General features: G+C 30.2%; 2 protein-coding genes across 4 annotated transcripts; one reads left to right on the forward strand and one right to left on the reverse strand.

Annotated features, from left to right (window-relative positions):
* Positions 1-615: 615 nt before the first annotated feature.
* LOC105200626 (nicalin) lies at positions 616-4,661 on the reverse strand. Its single transcript, XM_011168263.3, has 7 exons — positions 4,317-4,661; positions 3,905-4,092; positions 3,443-3,772; positions 2,562-2,771; positions 1,741-2,145; positions 1,294-1,514; positions 616-1,206 (listed from the first exon to the last, which is right to left on the reverse strand). Exons 1-7 carry the CDS (start codon positions 4,489-4,491, stop codon positions 1,068-1,070), a joined length of 1,668 nt encoding a protein of 555 aa, XP_011166565.2. The 5' UTR covers positions 4,492-4,661; the 3' UTR covers positions 616-1,067.
* A 9,748-nt stretch (positions 4,662-14,409) lies between these two features.
* On the forward strand, positions 14,410-26,787 carry LOC105193804. 3 transcript variants are annotated; one of them, XM_039458506.1, is made up of 9 exons: positions 15,085-15,484; positions 16,823-17,056; positions 17,871-17,997; positions 20,183-20,276; positions 22,014-22,129; positions 23,387-23,620; positions 23,791-23,993; positions 25,784-25,849; positions 25,930-26,787. In XM_039458506.1, the coding sequence occupies exons 2-9, from the start codon at positions 17,011-17,013 to the stop codon at positions 26,076-26,078; spliced, it is 1,035 nt and encodes a 344-aa protein (XP_039314440.1). In that variant the 5' UTR covers positions 15,085-15,484; positions 16,823-17,010; the 3' UTR covers positions 26,079-26,787. The 3 variants fall into 3 exon arrangements, with proteins under 3 accessions (XP_039314442.1, XP_039314440.1, XP_039314441.1); XM_039458508.1 differs by lacking the exons at positions 15,085-15,484; positions 16,823-17,056 and adding an exon at positions 14,410-14,550; XM_039458507.1 differs by lacking the exon at positions 16,823-17,056.

Raw genomic sequence — 26,787 nt, forward strand, 5'->3', positions numbered from 1 at the left:
TTGCATTATACGAAGAATTTAAATTATAAAGTTAAAAAATTTTATTTTTCTATTACATAGTTTAAAAAATAAGCAAGTTTTGAAATAAATTCCAAATTAATAAAAATTTTTACTTTTTCATTCCTTGTCTCTATTTATTATTACGATATCTGTTAAATTATTATTTTCCTTAGAATAATATATATAAATATGTACTATTTTACACACATACATATACATACATATACATACATATACATATACATATATATATATATATATATATATATATATATATATATATATAATGTATGTATGTATGTATATATGTATATATAGATAATATATTTATTTTCTATAAAACTACGCTTTATATTTTTCTTTAAACGTATTTTTATGTATATAACGACAAATCAAATTTGAAATCTTTGAATTTCATTTATTAAAACAAAGAATTTATTTTGAGTTTATTCTAAAATGTTAAAATCAATATTATCATTTATATACAAGAGACATATCTTTGATAAGTTCAAACGTAAAGTATTGGCTATTAGATACATTATATTAAATATAATTGTTTCCACATAACAAATTTTTCAATCTTTATATCATCACTTGCATTTTAATATCTTACTATTTGGTCAATCATAAGTTGGTCTTTATTATCACTTCTTATGACAGATTATCTAAAGAACGCCTAATTACAAAAAATCTAATTTTTTCAGTGTTCCACATTTTATTACTAGAAAAGGTTAACAAAGAATGATAACATACTATTGAGCATTACGTAATCTGTAGTTATTTTATAATTAAAAATTTGTAAAATAAATATATATACACACACAGAAAAACACATGTTAGATTCAACTTGCTGTTAGCAAATATGCATCAGTATATAATTATATATCATTTTGGAATACTTTAAAGTATATATATATATATATATATATATATATATATATATATATATATATATATATCTAAGAACTAGTTAACTTTCTTACAATAGATTTGAATAGATTGATTATTTAACATTACTCAAAATTGGTGTTAAAAGCACTCAAGCTCTTTTTGCATGTAAATAAGATTCACGTCATCTTGCTCTTCGCAGAAAGTCTAATTGCCAGAGCATAAGCACGTGGAAAATTATGTACAATCATATACAATATCCCCAAATACAAAACTATACCAATAGTAAGAAAGAGATCAAACACAGCCGGCTTTACACTGTAAATAAAATGAAGGTAATTACACATAATTATTATCATTTATCATGTATTATAAACATATATGCAAAAAAACTATATACTTTACCTATATACATTCAGAGATGCTTTAGTAACATCATAGAACACAAATTCTGGATCTTGTTTATCAGGAGTATGAAGAGTAACTTTCACATCTCCCAAATATCTCGCCATTGCTTCTTTCAAAGTACCAACCAATAAATTATTTTTGTCCGCTAGTAATGATGCTGCTCTTGGTTGAGAAGCAAAGTAATTAAACCATAAGGAGAGCGATTCTTTTGATACATCCTGTAAAGAAAGTTTCACATAAAATATATAAAGGCATACAATACTTTGTATAAATATTATTCATCAATAATTATTAAATTCATATATGACATAGATTCAAATTATCTTCTAATATATTCTATTAGTTCTCTTCTACTGCAACAGTTTATTTTCCTATACTTAAAATGTTTAAAATGACGAAATAATAATACAACCAAGAATATAAAAGTTATAGCAATGAACATACCAATGGACCAGCAAAGATTTGACTAGAACTCAAGTTATATATATGACGTGCCAAAGCTTCCGACAAGATTTGGGTATGCTTGTACAATCTGTCTACTTGTCCTTCTTTAGAGACATCTAATATAGTTGTCCTAGTTGAATCTTCATGACTTTTTAATGTAGATAAAGTAGCAGCTGGCAATCTTCGAATGCTATATCTCTCGTGTTCCCAAGCTAATGTCTCTTCTGCAAGATTTATCTTTTTATGCACGCCATCAACAGTGACATTGTTGAATACTTGCGAAACAGTTTTAAGTTCTTTATAGAACAAACCACCTGAAGAATTCTCCTTAGGTGGCTTTGATACGTGCACATATAAATTATTGCTAGCAGAAACTGTATCGAGACATATTACATAAGCTGCATCCTACAAATATATTTCCGAGCATTAATTACACATTAGGCTAACTCCTGTACTTATGCCACGCTAGAATTCGCAAAAGGCAGAAAAAAATCGAAGGGATAGTTTACATGAAATCACTTTGCTATGAGTCTTTACATCACATTATTTTTTTGTTGTAATTTTAACTTTACTTTTTATTTATTTTCAAATATAAAAAAATAAATCTTTCATATTTCTAATGTTTTATACTAATAGACAATATAAAGTTTTTATTAGTATAGTTTATTTTCTTAAAACATAGTAAATAATAAAAATAAAAAAAACCTGATAAATTAAGTTTTAGATAGATTGGACATACAATACCAAATTTAGCCTATAGAAAATTTATATAAAAACACAAATAGGAGATAAAATATTAAACATAAATATTAACATTTTACCTGTATAACAGAGCCTTCAACCCCATCCAATTGATCTTCCAACCATTTCTTACTACCTTGGTAATTTAATTTACCAGCTCCAGTCGCAATAAAAATGAGATTATATTGTGGTCTTGTCCGACCAGTGGAATATAAAGCAGAGAACAATCTCGCTATTTCTAGTAGCATAGCTATACCGGAAGCATTACTGTCCGCACCAAATGATAATTCCTGTAATACCATAAATATCAGATTTTATGAATATTCATGGTTTTATTCAAATTTTGTAAAAGAATTTCCTGTAAATTACTTGAATTTTTCAAGAATTTTATTTGAAATTTCAGATAAGATTGAACAATTTCCTAATATGCTTTGAAGTAAATATATATACTTTAGTATTATACATTTTAATGTTCTTTAATCACACAATTATGAAGAAAATCCACTTGAGTTTTGAATATTAAATTTGAGAAAGTATTTAAAAAATCATATATAACCTAAATATGCATATAATAATCTGTTTGCAATAAATAGATTCAATTCATAGAAAATACAGAATTTGAAATGTGATTAAAACATACAAATTGAAACAATGTACTGTCATTTTTTAATAAAAACTCATAAATCACACAAGAATATACACGGATATATACATTGTACATGCTATATTTATTACTAATTGATTTTGTATTATCAAAAAAAACGATCAAAGAAATAATTTTATCAGACACAAAAATAGATAAAATTAAAAATTTTTAAGTAAAATTTAAAAAAATTTTTCAAAATATCAGTAAAAATCCATAAATTTTAAGAGTAAAAAATAATTTCTCTGAAAATTCCAGATTATTTCAGTAGTAAACATCCCAATAATTATAAATAATATAGAAAATATTAAGACTTACAGGTGCTACACCAGTACTATCATAATATGTTACTATTGCTATAGTAGGTAATTTTTCTTCAGTGCCAGTTCCAGTTAATTTGCCATGTAATGTGGCAACTTTAACATCTGTTTTAGGAAGCGCCTGTCCAGTAGTTACTACCACTTGGTAACCACTAGCTGAAATTGAATTATATATAGCCTCTGCTGCTGAACCTGCCTTCTCATCCGTAACAAAACCATCTGCAATATCATCCAGAATCATTTGAAGTTCCGGTTGCCACAGGGCAAAATACACTGGTATCATTGTCTCGGAACCATACATCATAGATTCTTCTAGATTCATAATGTGCTAAAATCAATATCAAGTATTATCAGTTAGCTTTAATTTGCAACAAACAAATTTTACTGTTTACAGCAATCTTAACTTAGAATTAATATTTTAAACTACAATAAAGTTTCATATTAATCGTATTATACCAACTTGCTTTTCCTCCATTGTAAGTTCATTCATCTTCTTAGGTAGAACAATCACCAATGCACCAGCTTTACTTTTAATGGACTGGAAGACAGATGGTGTGATATCCAGTGCTTTTGCAACAACGCAGTGCCTTGAGGTACTCCATCCAGCCAAAGACCTTGCCTCCAAGGAAATAGGTGCACTTCGGCAACCTAATATATGTCACAGTCATTTTTTAGAGAACCATTAAGGTTGAGAAATTAATTTCTGAACAGGGAGTCGATCATGTGACTTTTTCCTTAGGGCAGAAATGTGAAAAGTGAAAATTTTTACCATTAAAGTTAATGGAAAAATTTTTCACTTTTCACGTTTCCGTTCTAAGGAAAAAATTACATGATCGATCCTGAGATCGTCACAGACAAATCTGATATCTTACCATGTGGAATTCCATGTAAGTCATATTGGTGCATACGATACACGGGAAACTCGTGAGAAGCAGCCACCGGATTCACGGGAGATATGATGATGAAGATCGGCAGGACTATTAACAGATAATACGGTAAATAACCCCGGCACAGCTCGGCGAAACTGTCGCACTCCTCCAGCCACATGTTTCCACCAAAAAAATTTTACGATTGGCTCAAACGGAAATATGGTTCTCGTGCAGTTTCATCGATGGGTCCGCGCTCTCGACCACTTGAGGCATTCGATTACATTCGATCGTAAGACGACGACGAACTCCACTTTGCCTGATATCTGGTTGGGTTAGGTATGACTTGCTAAAGATACTGACAAAATATGAAAAATATTGTTAAAAACCGACAGTTAAATTTATGCAACTAGAAAGTTAATGTAATATTAATATATTAATTTTATAATTTATTATTATCTTGATATTTTCTGTAAAATATAAATTTCTGTATATTACATTCAAATTTTATTTAAAATTGTACGTTTAATGTTATCATCTGAGTTTGACTATCTATGGTCGGTAATATATCTGCTGATCATATTATATCTAATGTAGATAACACGAAATCCATTAGGGAAAAGTAGGGTTATTGTATGCTTCGGCTATGTTCCGATATTAACTGCCAGTACTGAAAATGTATAGTATATGTGACGTGAACTATAAATTTTCAGTACTGCCAGTAAAAACGGAACACAGCCTTCGTAGTTTGGCATCTTCCCGATGAATAGAGATTATATCACGACGATATTTGTAGGCTGAAGATATTTCTTTAATATATAATCATACGTTATATCATTTAAAAACGTAGTTAATTAAAAAAATAAGAAAAAGTAAAATCATGATTTTTGTTGCAATTTTGGCGTTCAAAAAATAAGGCAATAAGTCCGTATTTTTACTTTATTTATTTAATCTTGTTATACCTGACAAAAGTACGTTTTTTAAGCTATTGTTTATTAAATTTAATTAAATAGTCATCAAGTAATTGTTTTCTTATCAAATCAAGTCTGTCGTAGACAATTTTACGCATCCATCTTGAAAGGCGTGAGACTACGTGAGGGGCGGATCCCGATAGCGCACGGGACCGATAGCCCACCACCACTCACAGCAACCGATGCCTAGAGTTTTTCCGTTGGTTGGGTTAGATAAGTCAAGATGATTGGTTGATGGGCTATCGCACCGTGTGCTATCGGATCCCGTCTCCACGTAAGACCAACTATAGTGCTACTAGTATAGTATAGTGCAGTGTAGTGCAACTAAAAGAATGGACTATAACCTCATTTTTCCTCCGCGTACAGTGAGGTGCAACGATTCGCAGGGTCATAGTAGGTAGCTTGAGTTACCGACGCTGAGTCGGTAACGATAACGCACGCGCGCGCTCGGAACATGAATAATTTTATAGATCAAATGTTTTTATTATTTATGTTTATTACTTTATTAGTCTACATATTTGTGTATAACTATATATAATTATGTATGAAATATTTTTACTGGAAGTGAGAAAGATAAAGAAATAAATTAATATGTCTCAGATACTTTGTTTTCAATTTTAAATATAAATTTATTTAGTTTAATGTAATTATGTTTTTGTTTCTATTGCGTATAAACAATAATATATTCATATAATTACATACGCAAAATTGAAAACAAAGTATCTGAGACATATTAATTTATTTCTTTATCTTTCTCACTTCCAGTAAAAATATTTCATACATAATTATATATAGTTATACACAAATATGTAGACTAATAAAGTAATAAACATAAATAATAAAAACATTTGATCTATAAAATTATTCATGTTCCGAGCGCGCGCGTGCGTTATCGTTGCCGACTCAGCGTCGGTAACTCAAGCTACCTACTATGACCCTGCGAATCGTTGCACCTCACTGTACATTTATCCAACCGCGCGTACAATTACCCAAGGTGCAAGAAATTTTTTTGTTTATCCACTTGTCTCTTTTTGCTGAATATAGCATTACCAAATAAAAAATTGTTCAATATAACAATACTTAAGATTCTATGCAATCTCTATTGAAGAAGCTGAAAAAGGTCCCTTTTATCTCGATTGAATTATATGTTCTGTTAAATGAAGAAAGTTAGATATGTTAAATTATCTATATATTTTAATAAATATATTGTTTGTCAATCAATATATATTTGTACGTTTCTTTTTTATCATTATTACTATATATACATAAATCTAACAAAGCTTGTCAGCATTGTAACGGCGAATTATGTCAGTATTGTGACGGCGAGCTATGTCAGCATTGTGACGGCAAATCATGTTGAAATGTCAGCAGAGTGTGTTGCTCACATCCCAAGCAGAACAACAAGTCAAAATGACATCAAAGTGATTCACGATTGTGTCAAAATGACATCAAAATGAATCGTAATTGATTAAAAAGTGACTTGTAATGATCATCATGCAGTCACTTTGACATTATTTTGACGTCATGATGACTCCCTGTTCTGCTTGGGATGCGCCTCATATAGCGACTTAATTGTTGCAAATATGCCGACATGCCATGCCGCAAACAGAAATGCACTATGCCGGCATAATACTGACATTTTGCTATCTGGGATAATGATAAAAAAATGTTTAAAGTTTCTATTTCTGTACTCGTATCGATTTCAGCTTCAAAAATCACTTCACTGAAATAAATTTCCCTTAGATGCACGCAATTTACCTACTTTCCTTTATAGGAGAATTATTAATAGTTGAAACAACTATTTACCATAAGAGATAACTTACTGACTTCACTTTATATAAATTACATAAAGCGCAGTCGGTAAGTCATCTCTTATGGTAAATAGTTGTTCTAATCATTAGGGGAAAGTAGGTAAATTGCACGCACCTAAGGGAAATTTATCGCAGTGAAGTGATTTTTAAAGTTGAAATCGATACGAGTACAGAAATAGAAACTTTAAACATTTTTTTATCATTATGTATTGTCATATTGAACAATTTTTTATTTGATAATGCTATATTCAGCAAAAAGAAGCAAGTGGTTAAACGAAAAAATTTCTCGGGCCTTGGGTAATTGTACGTGCGGTTGGATAAATGGACGCGGAGGAAAAATGAGGTTATAGCCCATTCTTTTAACTACACTACACTGCACTACACTGTACTAGTGGCACTATAGTTGATCTCACGTGGTCTCACGCCTTTCAAGATGGATGCGTAAAATTGTCGACGGCGGACTTGATTTGATAAATAAACAATTACTGGATGACTATTTAATTAAATTTAATAAACAATAGCTCAAAGAACGCAGGAAAAAACGTACTTTTGTTAGGTATAACAAAATTAAACGAATAAAGTAAAAATACAGACTTATTGCCTTATTTTCTGAACGCCAAAATCGCAAGAAAAATCATGATTTTACTTTTTCTTATTTTTTAAATTAACTACGTTTTTAAATGATATAACGTATGGTTATATATTTAAAAAATGCCTTCAGCCTACAAATATCGTCGTGATATAAGTTTTATTCATCGGGAAGGTGCCAAACCACGAAGCGTACAATTACCCAGTGCGTACAATAACCCTACTTTCCCCTAATAATCATCTTGTAAATACACTATAAGGGAAATAAACACAATATACCTTTTTTTTATAACAGAAGGAAAACACTTTCTGTATACCACCAGGCTCGGGGGAGACCTTGTGGTTTTGTGGAACTCTCTCCACCAGATATTGTAGCGGAGATGTACAGTGCGGTGCAACAATTCGAAGAGCTTAGTAGATGGTTGACTTATTGACGCCACAGTTTAACATTATACAATATATGCTAGACTATGACGTCGGTAAGTCAGCTATCTACTAGGCTTTTCGAATTATTGCACCGCACTGTACCCCCTAAAACCTCTTCTGGTCCTTACCATGATGTAAGAAACAAGGTGAAACAACGCGCATCGTCGGCGGCTCGATGCGCGGTAAGAGGCGTGGCTCGAGCCAATGAAATTTGGGTCCAAATATATCCGCGCAATTTGAATACGAAACAATGATATGTAGTCACACGTACTTAAAATGTAGATGTTAAAAAAAATAAATATAAAAATGTAAAAATACTTGAAATTTATTATCTTTAACACAAATTACTGTTTCAATAAACACTGTTGTTATAAACATAAAATACAACAATTTAGCCAAACACATAAGCTCATTCTTATAATTTTCCAAATTTTTTCTAATTCAAGTTTAAAAAATTTGAAATAACAATTATCACAATTTTCATTAATGTACAAAGTCTCAACTTTACCTTCACGTTCTTCCTTTTTTAAGTAGCTTTGAATTTCTCCGATTCACCGATTATTTCCGATTCACGTATAAATACAAGTATAAATACGCCCCAGTACCGAAGCCGTAGCCATATTGAATCTCAAAATTTGGACCCACTTCTGATTGGTCTAGAGTATGGTCCACTGCGCATCTGGTTACTTGTTTCACCTTTCTTCTTACATCATGGTCCTTACCTGATTCTTAACTGGGGAAGTGCTGGGAACACGTGCAGTATACTTTCAACAACATTTATCTATAATACACTTTACGTGTATTATATAGTATAATACACGTAACGTGTACTATAGATACATATATTATGTATATTCCCTTATAAAAAAAACTACAAGAATGCGAAAAAATTATTGATATACTATATAAAAACTGCAGTTTTTCAACAGTATTCTAGTAATTGTTTTGTATTCTTGTAGTTTTTTTCCGTAAGAGTTATGCGCGCATATGTAGCTTAAGGCAGAGAGAAACCTGAGAGAGGCCATGCCGTCGATTTTCGTGTGACGCTTTCTCTAGGTCGTACAGTGGCGCCAATGGATCCACATTTTCAGTCGGCGGAACTATATGGCTGGATCCACCTTTTTTCCCGCTCGATTGGTGTATGTCCGTAGCAGCTACGGTATGGAGCGAAAAATGCGCAGATTTTCGGCGCATATATTCAATGCCTATTCGTCGGAGTTGTTAGCGAAGGGGAATGGGGTTTATTGATGGGCGGCCGAATCCCAGGAAAGTATTGGGAGCACTTCGCGTAGGCCAAGCCAGATTTACTGCTTACGTAAAACATCGTCGTTGGGTTAGGGTAGGTTAGGCTTCGCGGTGCATGTTTAGTTCGATCCCGTGATTCGTCTCGAGACCAGACGCAAAAAAAAGTTGGGTTTTGCCGGTGAGTATGCCGGTCACGTCTAGGTCGGCGAGTCTCCACTACTACCCCGCGTACCGAGCTGCCGATCGCGCGCCGAGCGCTGTGGCCTCAGGGGCGTTTCCATCTCAGAAGTATGTTGAATATATGCCCTTCTACTAAAGTACCTCAAGGGTAATGTGGAAAGCTATTGTCTAAATTCTAATTACCGTACATAGCTTTCCACATCACACATGAGGTACTATTATTGATGCGTTTTTTTTATGTGGTTTCCCAAGTAGGCCTAGTCCACTAAAAAATCAAAGAAAATAAAATATGTACTGCATAAGGGTGATGTAGAAAGCTATTGTCTAAATTCTAATTACCGTACATTATTGTTATTATAAAAATTAAGTTAAAAAAAAAATTTTTCTCGAAAGGTACGCTACTAGCATATTTTTAACGGATGCTCCTGAGGCAGAGCGCCGCTCGCGTGATCGCGAGCTCGACCATCGGGCGGCGAGCGGAAGCGGGGGTAAAAGTGGACGTCGCTTAAGGAATCGGCCCAAAATGCGCAGATCGTTGCGAACTCTGAGTTAGAGAATAGGGCTACAGTCGTCGGACATGGGGCGACCTTGGAACAACCGGACCCTAATTCCTCGGGGGCAAGCACGATAATCACTTCCATGAAATAGATCTTTTCGTGTCAGCAGGATTCCGGCAGAGCACGTTATTAATGGAAGTCTGCGTGTCCTTGGGTCCGTGTTATATAACAGGTTGACCGTGGTCAGTTGACTGATTAAAATTTACTTTTATTTTCATCCAAGGGCGCCGACTACATGAGTGCACATCTATTCGACGTCAATGCCGATGGTTGATATTAAGGTAAGTATTTCAAATCCTTTTCAATCACTCGAAAATTTCGTTTCTATTAGATGTAGTTTTGCAAATATATAATTAACAAAAATAATTAACGTCACTATTGTCTTCTGTTATCCAGATAACATATAGTTGAAAATTGGGTCATGTAGACGTTTTTTATTAAACAGATTTTCCGAAATTTTTTCATATTTAATTTAATTATTATATTATATTGACACAAAATTACTAGTTGCATTCTTATTTAAACGAATAACAGAAAAGCTATTCCAGATGCTATTCCGCATTTGTGAAAATAGTAAAAAAGAATATTACTGTCTCCCCTCAAGCCCCTCACACCGCTTGCAGGCCCCTTAAAACTGAGCTGCCACGACCTACTCTTCGAGCAGGTATCGATGTGCCGTAGGTATTCATTCTTGAAGCAGTCCGATACGCTTAAGAAAGAGTGCGAATTTCAAAAAAGAAATTTTGTAACAGACGTAACACTTTTTTTAACTCATTCTAGAAGGTTCAAAGCAGTTTATAAAGCAATAAAAAAATTGATTTTTCAAAAATTCTACAGTGGTGTTACCCCTTAAAAGCTCGTTTAAATCTGAGGCGGTGCCTTTCCTTGTTAGTATTCATTTACATATTATTGCGTTAATTATTGCTACTGGTATTTATAATATATATTAAATAATGCAAAAATTTGCAACTTATTATTAATAACCATTGATAGCAAAAGAAAAAGTTTGTGAGAGATGACTGATCCGCTTCACGCGGAATTGCTCTTATTGTAAGTATTATAACAAATTATAATTATTCAGAATAATATGTCATTAGTAGTAGTATTAGAAATTTTTTGTTCAACTAATAGCATGTAACTTGAATTTATTTTGCAACTCAATAGACCATTTTATTTTTATCGAACGGCTGCTTGGCGTCGACGATCACTTTTGTTAGGATAGGCCATCAACCAATAAATTGAAACGCTGCGACAAGCAAACGTGAGAGAGAATCCGAAAAACCAGTTGTACATTGCAACACTCGCCTTTCATGCTCGGTTCAACGCATTAGTCATAGCATGAATATTTATATTTTATCCAATGCGACAGACGAGATGCTGATGAAGATCGAATGAAAGAATGTGAAATTGAATGCGTTCACACCTAAAGTACTCCAATTTATATGCGAGAAGTTTCTCCTTGACATTCTCACCATTTTCGCGACGTCGCGTGTCAAGTGTCAAAACATTTTTGCATAGAATTCCGACAATCGACGTAATTTCATTGGTCTCAATATCGAACGTAGTTAATTTTGATCTCGAAAAAAACTGGTGAAAAATTTAACATTTAGACTTTTTGCAATTTTGCTTCTTCGTCAGAAAACTCAAGGTGTCTTTTTTCTTAAAGGCATACTATCAAGAATTATGTTTGATTGTTAGAAACGTTTATCACATGAAACAAACACAGGATTTAGTGCTCTTTATGTGTTAATTTATTGCACTAATTGCAATGTTATTTAACTCCAGCAGTTTAGCAAGATATAATTTTTCTGCTAACTTTCAAGAAAGTTAAAATGCTTATTAAAGAAAAACAATTATAAATAAAGTGCTGACGCTATAATTTAGTGTTAATTATACGCTTTCAAAATATACACCATGAAATCTTTGTGCTCATCCTTTTTGACTAAAAAACCGCTCCAAACGTGGACACGTACAAGAGTAAAGTGTCAGTTAGTATGTATGTTAACAAGTAGACGAGCTCATTTATGTCAGCAACAAAATGATGTAAAATAATAGGCCAAAATAACGAGCAATATTACAATTTTATTGGATTGTAAGTTTAATTTTAAATCAATATTAACGAATATCAATCTTGGAACATGTTTCGATATAACTTGATCTTCCTCAACCGACGCATACACATAAAATAAATATTGAAAAGAATATTCGAATACAAAAAGATAAACATTGAGATGTATAACGAACTAGTTCTAGTAATTTATATTTTTCATTATCAGGACTTATAAATTTATTGGGTATGTCATTTAATTTTATTAAAGTATCATAAATATCAAATAACATAATAATTCCTAAAAAAATTTCTCATTTCATCGATCGTCTTTAATGGTAACAATACCGTCACCAAATCTTTTTCATCTTTATTAGCAACTGGTAGTTATTTAGTACAAAAAGTATTTTGCAAATTATGATGCTTGAAATGCACAGTACTTCCGGCATTAGAATTATCCGTGTCATTAAGTGTACAGCATGGAGGTTGCCCGATTGGATTTACATCGCTTTTGTGCGCGCGCTTGTGTGTGTGTGTGTGTGTGGTGTGTGTGTGTGTGTGTGCGCGTGTGTGTGTGAGCAGGCGCGCAACGTTTCGGTTCTATTTAACCATTATCATCCAAAATTTAACACAACAATTTATCTAAATCACCCTGCTACTTAATTTTTACCTTTATATATTTATCATTTTTTTAAATAGTTTTTGGAGACTAAATATTATATTGTATTTAACTTATTTCAATTTATATGAATATGAAGAATACCTACGGCACATCGATACCTGCTCGAAGATTAGGCGGGCAGCTCAGTTTTAAGGGGCCTGCAAGCGGTGTGAGGGGCTTGAGGGCAGACAGTAATATTCTTTTTTACTATTTTCACAAATGCGGAATAGCATCTGGAATAGCTTTTCTGTTATTCGTTTAAATAAGAATGCAACTAGTAATTTTGTGTCAATATAATATAATAATTAAATTAAATATGAAAAAATTTCGGAAAATCTGTTTAATAAAAAACGTCTACATGATCCAATTTTCAACTATATGTTATCTGGATAAGAGAAGACAATAGTGACGTTAATTATTTTTGTTAATTATATATTTGCAAAACTACATCTAATAGAAACGAAATTTTCGAGTGATTGAAAAGGATTTGAAATACTTAGAGGAGAAGAGGGTAATATGGCACCCATTTTCATTTTATTGAATCATTTTGTTTATAATTAATATTTTCTATTGAAACTTGAACGATTACATTCGTCAAAATGTTGTTTGACAGATTCTAGGCTCAAAATAATGAGATATTTATTATTTAGGACGTGATTTATAAAAATCTAATGCTCTGCATAATCGGTGGCAGAAAAAAAGTGGTTGTAATATGGCTATCTATAAGAATAATTTAAAAAAGTTAGTTTAGTTTAAAAGAAACACAGTATCTTGTTACAAAATTATGTATTTTTAATTTTCCATTGTTTAGAATTTTTCTAATATAGAATTTTCTTGCGTTCAGTAACTTTAAAAATACCATTAGAAATTTAGTTAGAAATGTCATTTTATCCCTGTTTAACATTAAACAACAAGCATAAAATAATGTTTTTAATGTTTCTAAACACCGCTCTCTAGAATGACGATCGATTTATTGAAGAAATATTTCAATATAAAAATTTTGCTTAAAAAGCCATATTAATAAAATTCCATGTTATTGTTTTAACTTTGTATAACTCAAAATGTGTATAGCTGAATAAAAAGGTAAATAATAAAAAAAACACTCAAGTGTATGTATATTCGTGTGATAATACACTCAAGTTTAAGAATAATGAGAAAGTATGAGTAATTAAAGGTTAAAGGTGAACCTTGAAAAAGTTTAGAAGTGCTCAAAAGTAAAAATGCCTTATAACAATTGTCACTTATTATGTATTGTCATATTAATATCACTAAAAAACGGCAGGCTACTAAATGAATAACTCCATAAGCAATTGTTAGAATACGTCATCTAATAATGGAGATAATAGGGGTAACCATATTGTCGACAGTAGCCATAATACCCTCTTCTCCTCTACCTATTAATATCAACCATCGGCATTGACGTCGAATAGATGTGCACTCATGTAGTCGGCGACCCTTGAATGAAAATAAAAGTAAATTTTAATCAGTCAACTGACCACGGTCAACCTGTTATATAACACGGACCCAAGGACACGCAGACATCTGCGCATTTTGGGCCGATTCCTTAAGCGACGTCCACTTTTACCCCCGCTTCCGCTCGCCGCCCGATGGTCGAGCTCGCGATCACGCAAGCGGCGCTCTGCCTCAGGCAAAACCCAACTTTTTTTTGCGTCTGGTCTCGAGACGGATTACAGAATCGAACTAAACATTCACCGCGAAGCCTAACCTACCCTAACCCAACGACGATGTTTTACGTAAGCAGTAAACCTGGCTTGGCCTACGCGAAGTGCTCCCAATACTTTCCTGGGATTCGGTCACCCATCAATAACCCCCATTCCCCTTCGCTAACAACTCCGATAAATAGGCATTGAATATATGCGCCGAAAATCTGCGCATTTTTCGCTCCATACCGTAGCTGCTACGGACATACACCAATCGAGCGGGAAAAAAGGTGGATCCAGCCATATAATTCCGCCGACTGAAAATGTGGATCCATTGGCGCCACTGTACGACCTAGAGCAGTGCTCGGAATTAGTGGCACATTTCGAGCCGATTTCCGAGGCGACGCCTACTGTCTCCCCTCGAGCCCCTCACTCCGCTCGCGGGCCTACAGCCGAGCTGCCGGCCGCGTGTCAAATGTTGTGGCTCAGGAGCGTAGAGCGTCCCTTGTAAAAGAAATAGTCTAGGCCCTAGGCTATTTCTTTTACAAGGGACGCTCTACGCTCCTGAGCCACAACATTTGACGCGCGGCCGGCAGCTCGGCTGTAGGCCCGCGAGCGGAGTGAGGGGCTCGAGGGGAGACAGTAGGCGTCGCCTCGGAAATCGGCTCGAAATGTGCCACTAATTCCGAGCACTGACCTAGAGAAAGCGTCACACGAAAATCGACGGCATGGCCTCTCTCAGGTTTCTCTCTGCTTAAGGAATTCAGCCAATATACCTGCTCGTAGTGTAGTAGGGGAACGTATGTTAGTGAAAGACACAAGATTTACGCCATTTTAGTATCAAGTTAGTAGCTCGAACAGCAGGAACACGCCACACGCGCTGTTGCGACCTGCAGAAACGTATTAAATGCAATTCCATAGCATACATTCCAAATAACACGTTTTTACCACTGTGAAATTTTTTATTGATTGTGATTTTTAACAAAAATTTACAAATTAGAAATGAAAAAAGAACACATCGACCATGGTAAGGAAAGATTAAGATTTTTTTTTATAAATAATTATAATTTTATATATATATACACACACACACACACACACATACACACACATACATATACATATACATATACATACAGGGTGATTATTATAATGACTGTTCCGACTTGTTACCATAGGAGCACGCATTTGTAATTTCTAATATAATAATATATTAGAAATACGTATCCGTCAGTAAATCATGCTCCTATGGTAAAACGTGGAAACAGTCATTAATAATCACCCTGTATATGTATACATATACATATATATATATATATATATATATATATATATATATATATATATATATATATATATCCATACAGCACCAAACTTGCAACAATATTGTTGCAGCAATTGCAGCAATATTACAACGTTGCAGCAATGTTACAACAATATTTCTACTTTTTTAGAATTCCTAATTAATTTTCAAAAACAATTTTTTTAATGTTAATAGAAATGTTATTTAAAGTAAAAAGAATCGGAAATTTTTCTCGAGAATGTTTTTGAATTTTTAAGCAGCCATCCATCCAAGTCGTAATCTCGTTCAACATTGTTTGACCTGTAAGACTGTTGTAGCGGGATTCTGTAACTCTTAACGACAGCTAGGGATATCGTTACGTGTCGTTGCGCAACTTTTCTACCATATATAATATCTGCGCAACGACGCTGTAACGATACCTAATTGTCGCTAAGGAGTTACAGAATCCCGCTACTGCAAACTGATGCCTGGTAATGATCTGTGAATACTTTGTGTTAATATATGTATATTGAGGCAATATATGTTATTGAAAAGATAAAACATAATTAAAGCATATTATTTATATAAACATATATAAAATTATATTTTTTTACGATTACGACTTGGGTGACCGCTTCAAAATTTCCGAAAAAAATTCTTGAGAAAGATTCTCAACTTTTTTACGTTAAAAACATTTTTATTTTATTTAATATTAAGAGAACGGTTTTTCACAATATTAAAATAAATTCCAAGTAGCATATATACGTTTCAAAAACGTTTTATAAACGTTTTTCCGAAACATTTTACTACCGATTTCTAGAAACGTTTCTCATGCGTTAAAATGTCTACTCAGAAAAACGTTAACTAAAACGTTTCTTTTCCGATAAAATAACGTTTAAGAAACCATTAGAAACGTGTTTTTTACGGATAAAAACATTTTAAAATTTCTACTTTTTTAGAATTTCTAATTAATTGTCAAAAAAAGTTTTCTTAATGTTAAATAAAATAGAAGTTAAAATAGAAGTTATTTAAAGTAAAAAAAATTCGGGAATCTTACTCAAGAATTTTTTTGGAACTTTCAAGCGGTCACCCTCATTCAAGTCGTAACCTTGCCGAACGTTTCTTGATCTGTAAGACTACTGCAAATTGATGCCTGATGATCTGTGAACACGTTAACATATGTATATCGAGCCAATATATGTTATTGAAAAAATGAAACATATAATTAAAGCATTTAATCATTATTTTATTAAGAAAGCCTTTTGCAACTTATGACGCACTTTCATGACCATCGTCCTTCCTCTATCTGCATAAAATGTAATTATTATAATAAATTGTATATTAATATTGTATTTATTTTTATTTATTCCACAAAATGTATTTTAAATTATATTTAATATGATAATAAGAAAAATTTTTATTTATTTTGCTCTTTGACTCTTTGCTCTTAATATTCTCATTTCGCTAGTCCGGCATTACTTGATCAACTTGATCAAGATTGAATCAGCTCTTGTTTCTGCGGTGTAGGTCAACATTGGTCTTATGCATGCTTTGTAGATTTTCACTTTGCTCTTCTTTGATATGCAACTATTTTTCCGTATATGGGTTCTTAGAATCCCGGCTATTCTGGCTGCTTTGTTACTCTGGGTCCTCACAATGCCTTTTAGATCGCCGTATACCGAGATGACCAATCCTAAATAATTGAATTCTGCAACTTGTTCAATTACTTTTTTGTTTAATTACTCATTTAAAATAATAATTAAAAAAAATATTTATTTAATATTTATTTAACTATTTAGCTAATATTATTAATTATTTATATTTATATAGATGATTTAGAGATAATATTTATTTAATGTCTATTTAATGACTATTTAGTATTTATGTTTCATTAATAATTTGTTTGCAATAATAATTGGAAGAAACATTTATTTAACATTTTTTTTTAATTATAAATTATAAATTTGTAAAAAGTACAAATATATTTCTTTTTACGGATGCGTCAATACATTGCAAATGTATTGACGCATCCGTAAAAAAAAATTGTTTGTTGTTATGTAAGTTTTCGAATTATCCGACTATTTTACGTTTTTATTTCGTATATATGTATATGTATATTATTGTATTACAGTTCAAACACAGACAGTGGATGAACATTTAAAATTACTCTTAGAAGATAATAGTGTGATCGATTCCGAAGCAACTGATGTAACATCCAATGATCTTCCAGAATGGTATAATGAAAAATTGTATAAAGAGTAAGTATCTATGTAAATTTAAAATGCTGAAATTTATTACAATAAAGTAAACAAGAAAGATATTTTTATGCATTAAACATAAAGAAAAATATCAAACTAAAAAAGATTAATGAATTATTTATAAAAATAGAAATATAGAGTTGATAAACATATTTAACCTTAGTACTACGCTTTTATAAAACATTTTTGAATTTATTATATGTCACGTCCAGGACTTTAGAGAAGTCTGGTTTTATTTATTTTTTTATTTTATTAAGAGACAAAAGAAAGGAATTAAATGAAAGTAGAAAGATTTCAATTATAGGTCAGCCGGTGCCCAATAAATGCGTAAAATGCGTAATTGGATTATAAACTTATTTATTTACAGTTTTCGCATTAAGTAATATTCATTCATACACTTATTCAAAATTTTAGATTTTCAAATATATTCATTCATAAATATTTTATAATTATTTCATAAATATTTCAAATATATTCATTCATAAATATTTTATAATTATTTCATAAATATTTCAAATATATTCATTCATAAATATTTTATAATTATTTTATGAATATGAAATTTATTTCATAAATTTTATATTAATTCAGCAGTTAAACAATTACACTAGCTTACAAACTCATAGCAGTTATTACAATAACCCAAAGAGGGGTCCTCCGTGCGTCGCATTAATTCGATTTCTGCATGAACCGTATTCTGACAGTGAGCAGAGCGAAATCGAAAATGTTCGTAATCATAATTGTAAATGTAATTATTCAAATCAAAATTATTTTTTTATTTTCTATGAATACAAAAGACTTGTATTCATACTCGTATTCTTACTTAATATTTATTCATTTATTCGAATATTAGATGTATTCATTGAGCACACTAACAATAAATCAGCGTGCCATAAGAACGCTATGACACTTATCCAGTGGCATACGTTGGTTGGCACTTATTTTGAGTTAACAATTTAATCGCTTTGACACGAGATTGGACCAAGTGCTTTCTTTCTCGAGCAAGAAAATGAAAGAAGGATCAAGAATATTTTCAAGAACGAATGTTGATTTCATATGCTGATAATTTATTTTATTATAAACAGCAAAATGAAATTAAAAAAAAACAAGTATCAAAGGGTTCTATTAGCCAGTAAATTTATTTAAAATTCATTATAACACTGATTTACCAAAACATTACTTTAAAGTTAGTTATTCAATAAATGGGTCAAAAATAAGACATTCGTATTCACGCATTATATCGTAATCAATGGTGATATGTACTGTTTCTATGTATATTTAATTACACAGAATTCGTGATTTCTTAATTTTCAAGATTTATTACACAAAAAACATTATAATACGAATACACATATGTCTACATATTATCTATGTAAACTTTTTTTAAATATATACGTGTGTGTGCGTACGTGAATACGTGCGTACGTGTGTGGAGCGATAGATTGGAAGGGACTAACCGAATGCATTTAATTACTTTAATTTATTTATAATTTGGTTTATGGTGATGGAGTTTGAGGGAAAAAGATTTAAGAATACTGCTGTAGAGCCTAAGAAGAACTGGTTGACTTATAATCTTAAGTCTTACAAATTTTATAACTTGAGTCTTTGTCTTTGGTATTGATAATTAGTAATAATTTTAGTAATAATTAATATCGAATAAGTGTGAGAAAGTTAGTATATCTATTGTTGTATGACACTTTCCAGCGCGCTTGTTAGGCAGTCAAGTTCACTCATCCTAGACCTATTTATTGGTCTTAAATCCCGGTCTACAATAGATGTAGTAAGCCTTAAGCCGTAAGATATTGACCAATCATAGTTGAATATAAGGCGAATAATCGACCATGGTTGGTCATTTTCTTGGTCAACGGCTTAAGGCTTACATTGGGCTTACAACATTAATTGTAGACCGAGATTAAAGAAAAAGTTTGTATAACGATTTTTATCTCGAGCGGACCGAATCGTCCCGAATATCTGACTAGGTAAATTTATGAAAAAAAAGAATTATGGAGTCTGGATGTAACACTATGTTTTATATTTGAACATCGATTATGTTTTACATTATGCAAATATATATTCATGCAAGTTAATAACATAAATCAAATATTCATTTCCAATATTTATACAATAAAATCTCTTTAGCATTATTTATTTTTTATTTTTAAAAACTAACAATTATTAATTTCAGAGGTCAAAAATATTTTAAGCGAAACATAATGTCGTTAATAGCGGCATGCACAGTAGGACTTATTCTAGTATTTTCAGTTGAAACAATATTGAAGGTATTAAAATTTTATTTATATTAACATATTTATTATGCAATAATAAATAATTTTTTATAGTATAATCAATTCTTTATTTTTATGCATTTCAATTACATAAATAAAGATTGACGTCAAGACCCCATAAACAATGTTCCCCAATTCTCGTACATGGAATTTGGAATCAGAATTATAAGCGATTGGTAGTTTTTGAGGATTTTCCAACAAGTTACACGAAAGACACAGTGTAACACTATGGTCCAACGGGGAACGTTCCAATAGTGACACACAGTGTTACACAACTTGACACAACAAAAATCTATGTTTTAGCATCTAATGCATCAACATTTAAAAAAATTATTTTGTAACCATGATATGATAGATTAATTAAATTAATTTAATATGAAAATTATTGCATTGCATAATGTTGTTATACTTTCCTTTAAATAAAATATAATTTTACATTTTATATTTTGTAATTTGAATAAATTTTAACTCACACATCACGTAATATTACAATATTGCGACAATATTACAATATCGCAGTAATATTACAGAAATATTATATTGCAATATTAAAATAATATTATATGCTGTGTGGGAAATTAAAAGATAGTTATACTAAAACAAAAATATAATAAACAATAACAATATAATATATATTACAATAAAGCTGATTAAGCCCTCATTAACTATCCAAATTAATTTTATAATAATAAATATTATATTAAGAGTTATTTTTAAGAAAATTAAATGTTCTTAAAGCAAGAATAGTATCGGTTATTAATTATTTGTTGCAGTTAATCTATGTTTAAGTTACATGTTTATATTATAATAGCAAATATTAATAATTATAATCTTTAAATATTTTATAATAGCAAATTATATTAACAATGTAATCTTTAAAAAGTTTTTATTTTGTTATTACTTTTAAATAGAAGTCTATAATCGTTTTTAGTAATAAAATAATCATTTTACATAAATAATATCTGTATAAAATTTAATTTTTATTTATAAATCTTATTTATTTATTATATATGAAATATAAATGCTGTTTACTTTACGATTAATTCAACTTACGACCAAACTTTTGTATAAATTTTTTAGAATTTAGGTTACAAAACGTAATCTCAATTTAATCACTAATTTAATCACTAAAACTAATAGACTAACGGAGACATCGCTGATTCTAATAAATCAGGAATCGCAAAGTAAAGCAAATAAATATCAAAATAAGCAAGCGATGCGCAAAAAGACAACGCGTCGCGTCGGAGCGAGAAGAAAATATCAACCAAGAAGAAACTTCCAAAAATCTAACACTATTGTACCTGATTATCACTACAGATGTCAACCGCGACTACTTAACAATTGAGCGAATGGACTGACAGCGCACGTAACTTGTGGCACAATTCTAAAGTTTCTAAAATTCATTGATAAGGCTCTGTCAGAAAGCTGTATAATCAAAGAGACATCAACTGTTGGTTTTGGAATTTTTTGGGCGATATTCATGGAATTATAAGTCGTTGCAATCTAAAAAGGTCATAATTGTTAGAATGACGAAAACTGTCGATCATTTACTATACAATTCTAGTTCCACATTGCATGTACAAGAATTTGAAAACATCTCGAAGTCAGCTTTTGACATGAAAATAAAACATAACTAAAATACTAGATTTAAAAATTTATTATGTTAAATAGAATTTATTATAAAAAGTAATAAAATATTACTTATCCTTAAATAATTTACTTTTTAAACAGGTGCTTGTCTACACAAAACGAAGTAATTCGATTTGTTCGGCTTTTAAAAGATATATAGAAACTGTAGTACACGCATACAACTTATGTATACATGATTCAAATGATTCAAAGTCCAAGTAAGTTTCCTTAAATAATATAATTTTTTTATTGATGTTTATATTGCTAAGTCCTTTATAATACTCACGATGTGAACAATCTAGATAACACAAACTTTATGAACATTCTATGTATAAGTATTTGTCAAATAAAGAATATGGAAATATATTAAAGAACATTTTATAAATATATCAGTGTCTTATTTTAATATTTTACTCTTAATAACTTTGTAGAAATTGGTTTTAGTAAAAAAATGTTTCAGACAAAAGTTGTAGGGTTTAAAAAGATCTATCTACTGATCCTTTCAGTTTGACCTTAGGTAACGTCGCCAAGGTTAGGTCAAAGTAATATCAATTTTTTTAAATAAAATATACCATATTTTTTATTTTAAAATCTAATAAATAATGTCAAGAACTAGGTTTTCGAAACACTGTAATAAATTATTTTTCATGTTTTTCGTGGTACCCATAATATAGAAAATATAAAAATGGGACTATTTTAAATACCCCAGAAACTGCTAAAGAATATTTTTTCTTATATTTCAAAAATATTCAAAGAAGATGCTTAATACAGAAAATACATAAAAAGAAAATTTATTTATAGTATATTCTAAAACTAAATTAGTCTTGATCAATATAGGGACTCTCAATATTCAAAATTAATAGAAATAAAATAAAAATGGTATATAATAAAAGGCAGTCGGGGTTGTTAAAATGCAAATTCTATTGTTTAGACATATTCTATTTATAATAACGTGAAGCAAATGTTTCAACTTCTCTCTCAAGCTATCTTCGGTGATTCTCTAAAAATTATAATTCATTAAGTTTCTTGGGTTTGATACGGCAGTCAGATATTTTTTCTTAAAAAAAAGTTGAAATTTGTTTTATTAAATCAAACACTAAAAGTAGGTAAAAAATAATATTATGTTTAAGTTAAGATATTGTATTTATATGTTCAATTACTTGTCTTTTAAATTCATCTTTTTAATAACTTCCGCAGATATACTACTTTGAATATATTGCTACTTTTACATATGCCATGCTAGAAAGACTTCTTTAAAGAAATTCGTCTTCGTAAGCTGCATATAAGCGTTAAAATCTTTAAATCATGAAATCTTTACTAAAATCACATTTTAGATGTATTTAAGTATATTTAGAAATATAGAACTACTCGTTAAAATTTTTTTTCTGATTTAGATTTTAAGGTAAAAATAGAATATTAAAATTTCTTATGTTAAGAAAAAACAAATAGTCGGACAAATTTTTAAAATTTGTTAGGTGGTACAAATCAATGAACGCAATTCGTTGGCATCATAAAATAGGATCCAAAAAATCAAAGAATGCTGGTATTGGAGAAATTTCTCAAAGAGACATGGTTCTTACTCAATATGGTTTCATGGGACTTGTTTACGTTGCGCCTAAGTCTTTTGGACTGTGCAATACACTGGAAGAAGAAGAAGCATTTAATCATTTCTGGCGTGTAAATGGATACATGCTAGGAATCTTTGACAGGTAATACATAAAATAATATTGGAACATGATTTTTATTAAAGATCTAGCGCCGAGTTTAATTTACTACACTGTTATAGTATAGTATAGATCGCTAATAATTTATTTTCACGAGAAGATAATACATTAATTTTGCAGTTTAAATATTATTAATTGTTTGTTTTGATTTACAGATTTAATTTGTGTCGCAAAACAGCAAAGGAAACAACTGAATTGTGTCAGAAGATCAAAAATCTATATGCCATTTATTTGACTAAAACTTCACCTGAGTTTCATCAAATAACGTCAAATGTATTAGATGCGTTATGGTATATTGATATCACCCTGAATAAAGATTCTTTTATGGCATTCGCCTATGAATTACACGGTGTTCCATGTAGGTATTTGTGTTATAAACATATTTTTATTTCGATAATTTTGCAATTATTTCTATATTGTTTCTTTGTAAATAATATTTTTTATTCTGAATTTTATTTTGAGTACTTATTTAATTTTAGTATTGTATGTGTGTGTACGTGTGCGCGCGTATGAAAGACAAAAGTAAACATTATGATTTATACTATCTTGGATAAAAAAATTTCTATAATAATTAAGGTAAAATTTAAAAAAGGTATAATTTATATTAGTTTCTATAGAAACTAATATAATATAAGAAACTAATATAAATTGTATCTTTTTTAATCTTCTTTCAGATAGCATTTTGTTATAATAAAATACTATCAGTTCTAAATGCAATACAAATTTAATTTTATTAGATTCTATTTGTTATTAACATCAAAACAAGACTGCAATTGCAACTGCGGATAGAAAATTAGCAATTACGTATAAGGATTCTAACAATAATTTCTATTTGCATACTATATGCAATTTCAATCTTACTGCATCTGCCCGTACTTACGTGTTATAATTCTATAAGTCTACATCTTATAAGGGAACTATCACGGGCGCCGATTTGATTCTCCTTGGAATATGTTGTTAAACACAATACATTTTTCAAATTTTTTCTGTCAAATTAATTTTTTCCAAATCCAATTAAATATAATAAAATTTAAAAAATTTGAAAAAACCTTTGGATGGTGGGAATATTTTGTAAAACAAAACAAAAAAATTTTTTTCTCTACAACATTAAAGTACACTTTAAAGCGTACAACTTTTGTTTAAAAAAATTTTTTTCTGTCTCTTCTACTTTTGATGGTATTTACCCCAAAATAACAATACCGATTTTTTTTAAAGGTTGTGTGTGTTTTATCTCCTAAACATAAGATTTCTCCAATATAAAAAAATACGGGTCTCTTAGATTTTTGTGTTTAATAACATATTTTAAGGAGAATCAAATCGGCGCCGAACACCCGTGACAGTTCTCTTGTTAGACACAATTTTAGTCACACCTGCAGGTATTTGCAATTACGTATTATAATTCTATCGCTCTATGCCTAGTTTCTTTACGTCCATAGAACATTCTACAGATATTCACTAAACAAATACGGATATCTGATGTATATCCATATAGAATAATTTGGACGTCCAATAGACAAAAATATAGTATATCCAATAGATACTTAAAAATATAAAATAGGTGCTTTCCATTTAGTGACACAAGTCGATACAAGCGTCGTTCTACCTTTGTTACTCATTGAATATTAAAAAAACATAAAATAATGTTTGTGTTTTGTTTTTTACATCTATTATATTTAAGACAAAAATTTTATATGACTATGTATGTATAAAATCGCTTAAGTTTCCAAGATACAGAATATCAAAGATGAAGGAAAACTTTTGAGAGCCACTCGAATTATTAAAAGACATTTCCATCAATTTATTCCATTTGCTAAAAAAAAATTAAGCTTGAAAAAGTAGTAGCCAGTGGCGTATAAATTTTTCGTAAAAAATACTCACTTATCTTTGACCCTGTCCCTAAATTAAATAAAAAAATAAAATATGGCTCTATCAGATGAGTCTTCATGTTCTTCAAACATATACAAAGTTTGAACAAAATAGTCTGAGTAATTTTCAAAATTTGTTAACTTTAGTTTCGTAATAACATGCTCCTGCAATAACATTGCTATTATTTTATTAGAGTAAAATTAGCTATTTTATTTAATTATTTTTTACCATGTTAATACTATATTATACAAATTTTTTTATCAAAGATAATTTATGTTTCAGATAAAAAGCTTGGATGGTATAGTTGGTTAAACAAGAAATACCGTGCAGGACTATTTTATCTGTGTCGTAAGTATTGCATAGATATAGATATTTGTGACAATGTATTAATTTAAAACAATATATTAATTTGTTTTCTTTTTTTTCAGTTGTCCCTTATATTGGAGCAGTAGTAAGAACATGCAATAACTACTTGGCCACATTTATAATTTGGAATTCGCATAATTTTCCTATACTTGCGTGGTTGAAATTTGGAAAAAATAATGTTCGATTTAACCTTTATCCTAATCTTAAATAATAATATTTTTAACTTACTAACAATTTATTACTTTTATAAAGTTGAAACAAATGTTTTGTTTGATTATACACTCGATAACAAAATTAAAGCTTCACCTATTCTGATTCTTAAAAATAAACGAAATTAAAGAGAGTGTAACTTTGTCAAAAATTATAAAAAAAAAAACTTTTATTAGTTTAAAAAATAATGTAATTATTGAATTATTTTAATATAAAAAACATTTTGATTAATTCCTGTTTTCTTTCAGTTTTGTAAAATAGACATTAAATATATAAAACATAAAGCATAAACAATATTTAATTGCTAAGGAAGCAACCATAGACGAACGCTTATAAACGTTAATAATTATCTGAACAATTAGACAATTTTAATGAGAATCTAATACTGACGGAATATAATTTTTTTCAACACACTTTCTAATTGCCATTACAGATTTAAAAGTTTACAAATTAAAAGTTTTCTACAATTATAATGTATAGACACTAACAAAGAAATCTACGGAAGTGTCCTTCGATTTTGATGAGCTTTATATGTTGTAGACTTAATCAAAGTAAGTACATTTTTTGTATGTGTCCTAACGCACTTTTAGGAGATGAAATATCCCTCTTTGAAGAAAATCAGTTTTTTCTTTAGATGCGAAATGTGAAATCGTCGACACTATGAAAAATAGAAAAAAAGTATTCTAAATAAAAGTTGAATGGCTTCAAAA

The sequence above is a fragment of the Solenopsis invicta genome, chromosome 16 (genome assembly GCF_016802725.1).
Source record: "Solenopsis invicta isolate M01_SB chromosome 16, UNIL_Sinv_3.0, whole genome shotgun sequence".
In the NCBI taxonomy this organism is placed as follows: Eukaryota; Metazoa; Arthropoda; class Insecta; order Hymenoptera; family Formicidae; genus Solenopsis; species Solenopsis invicta.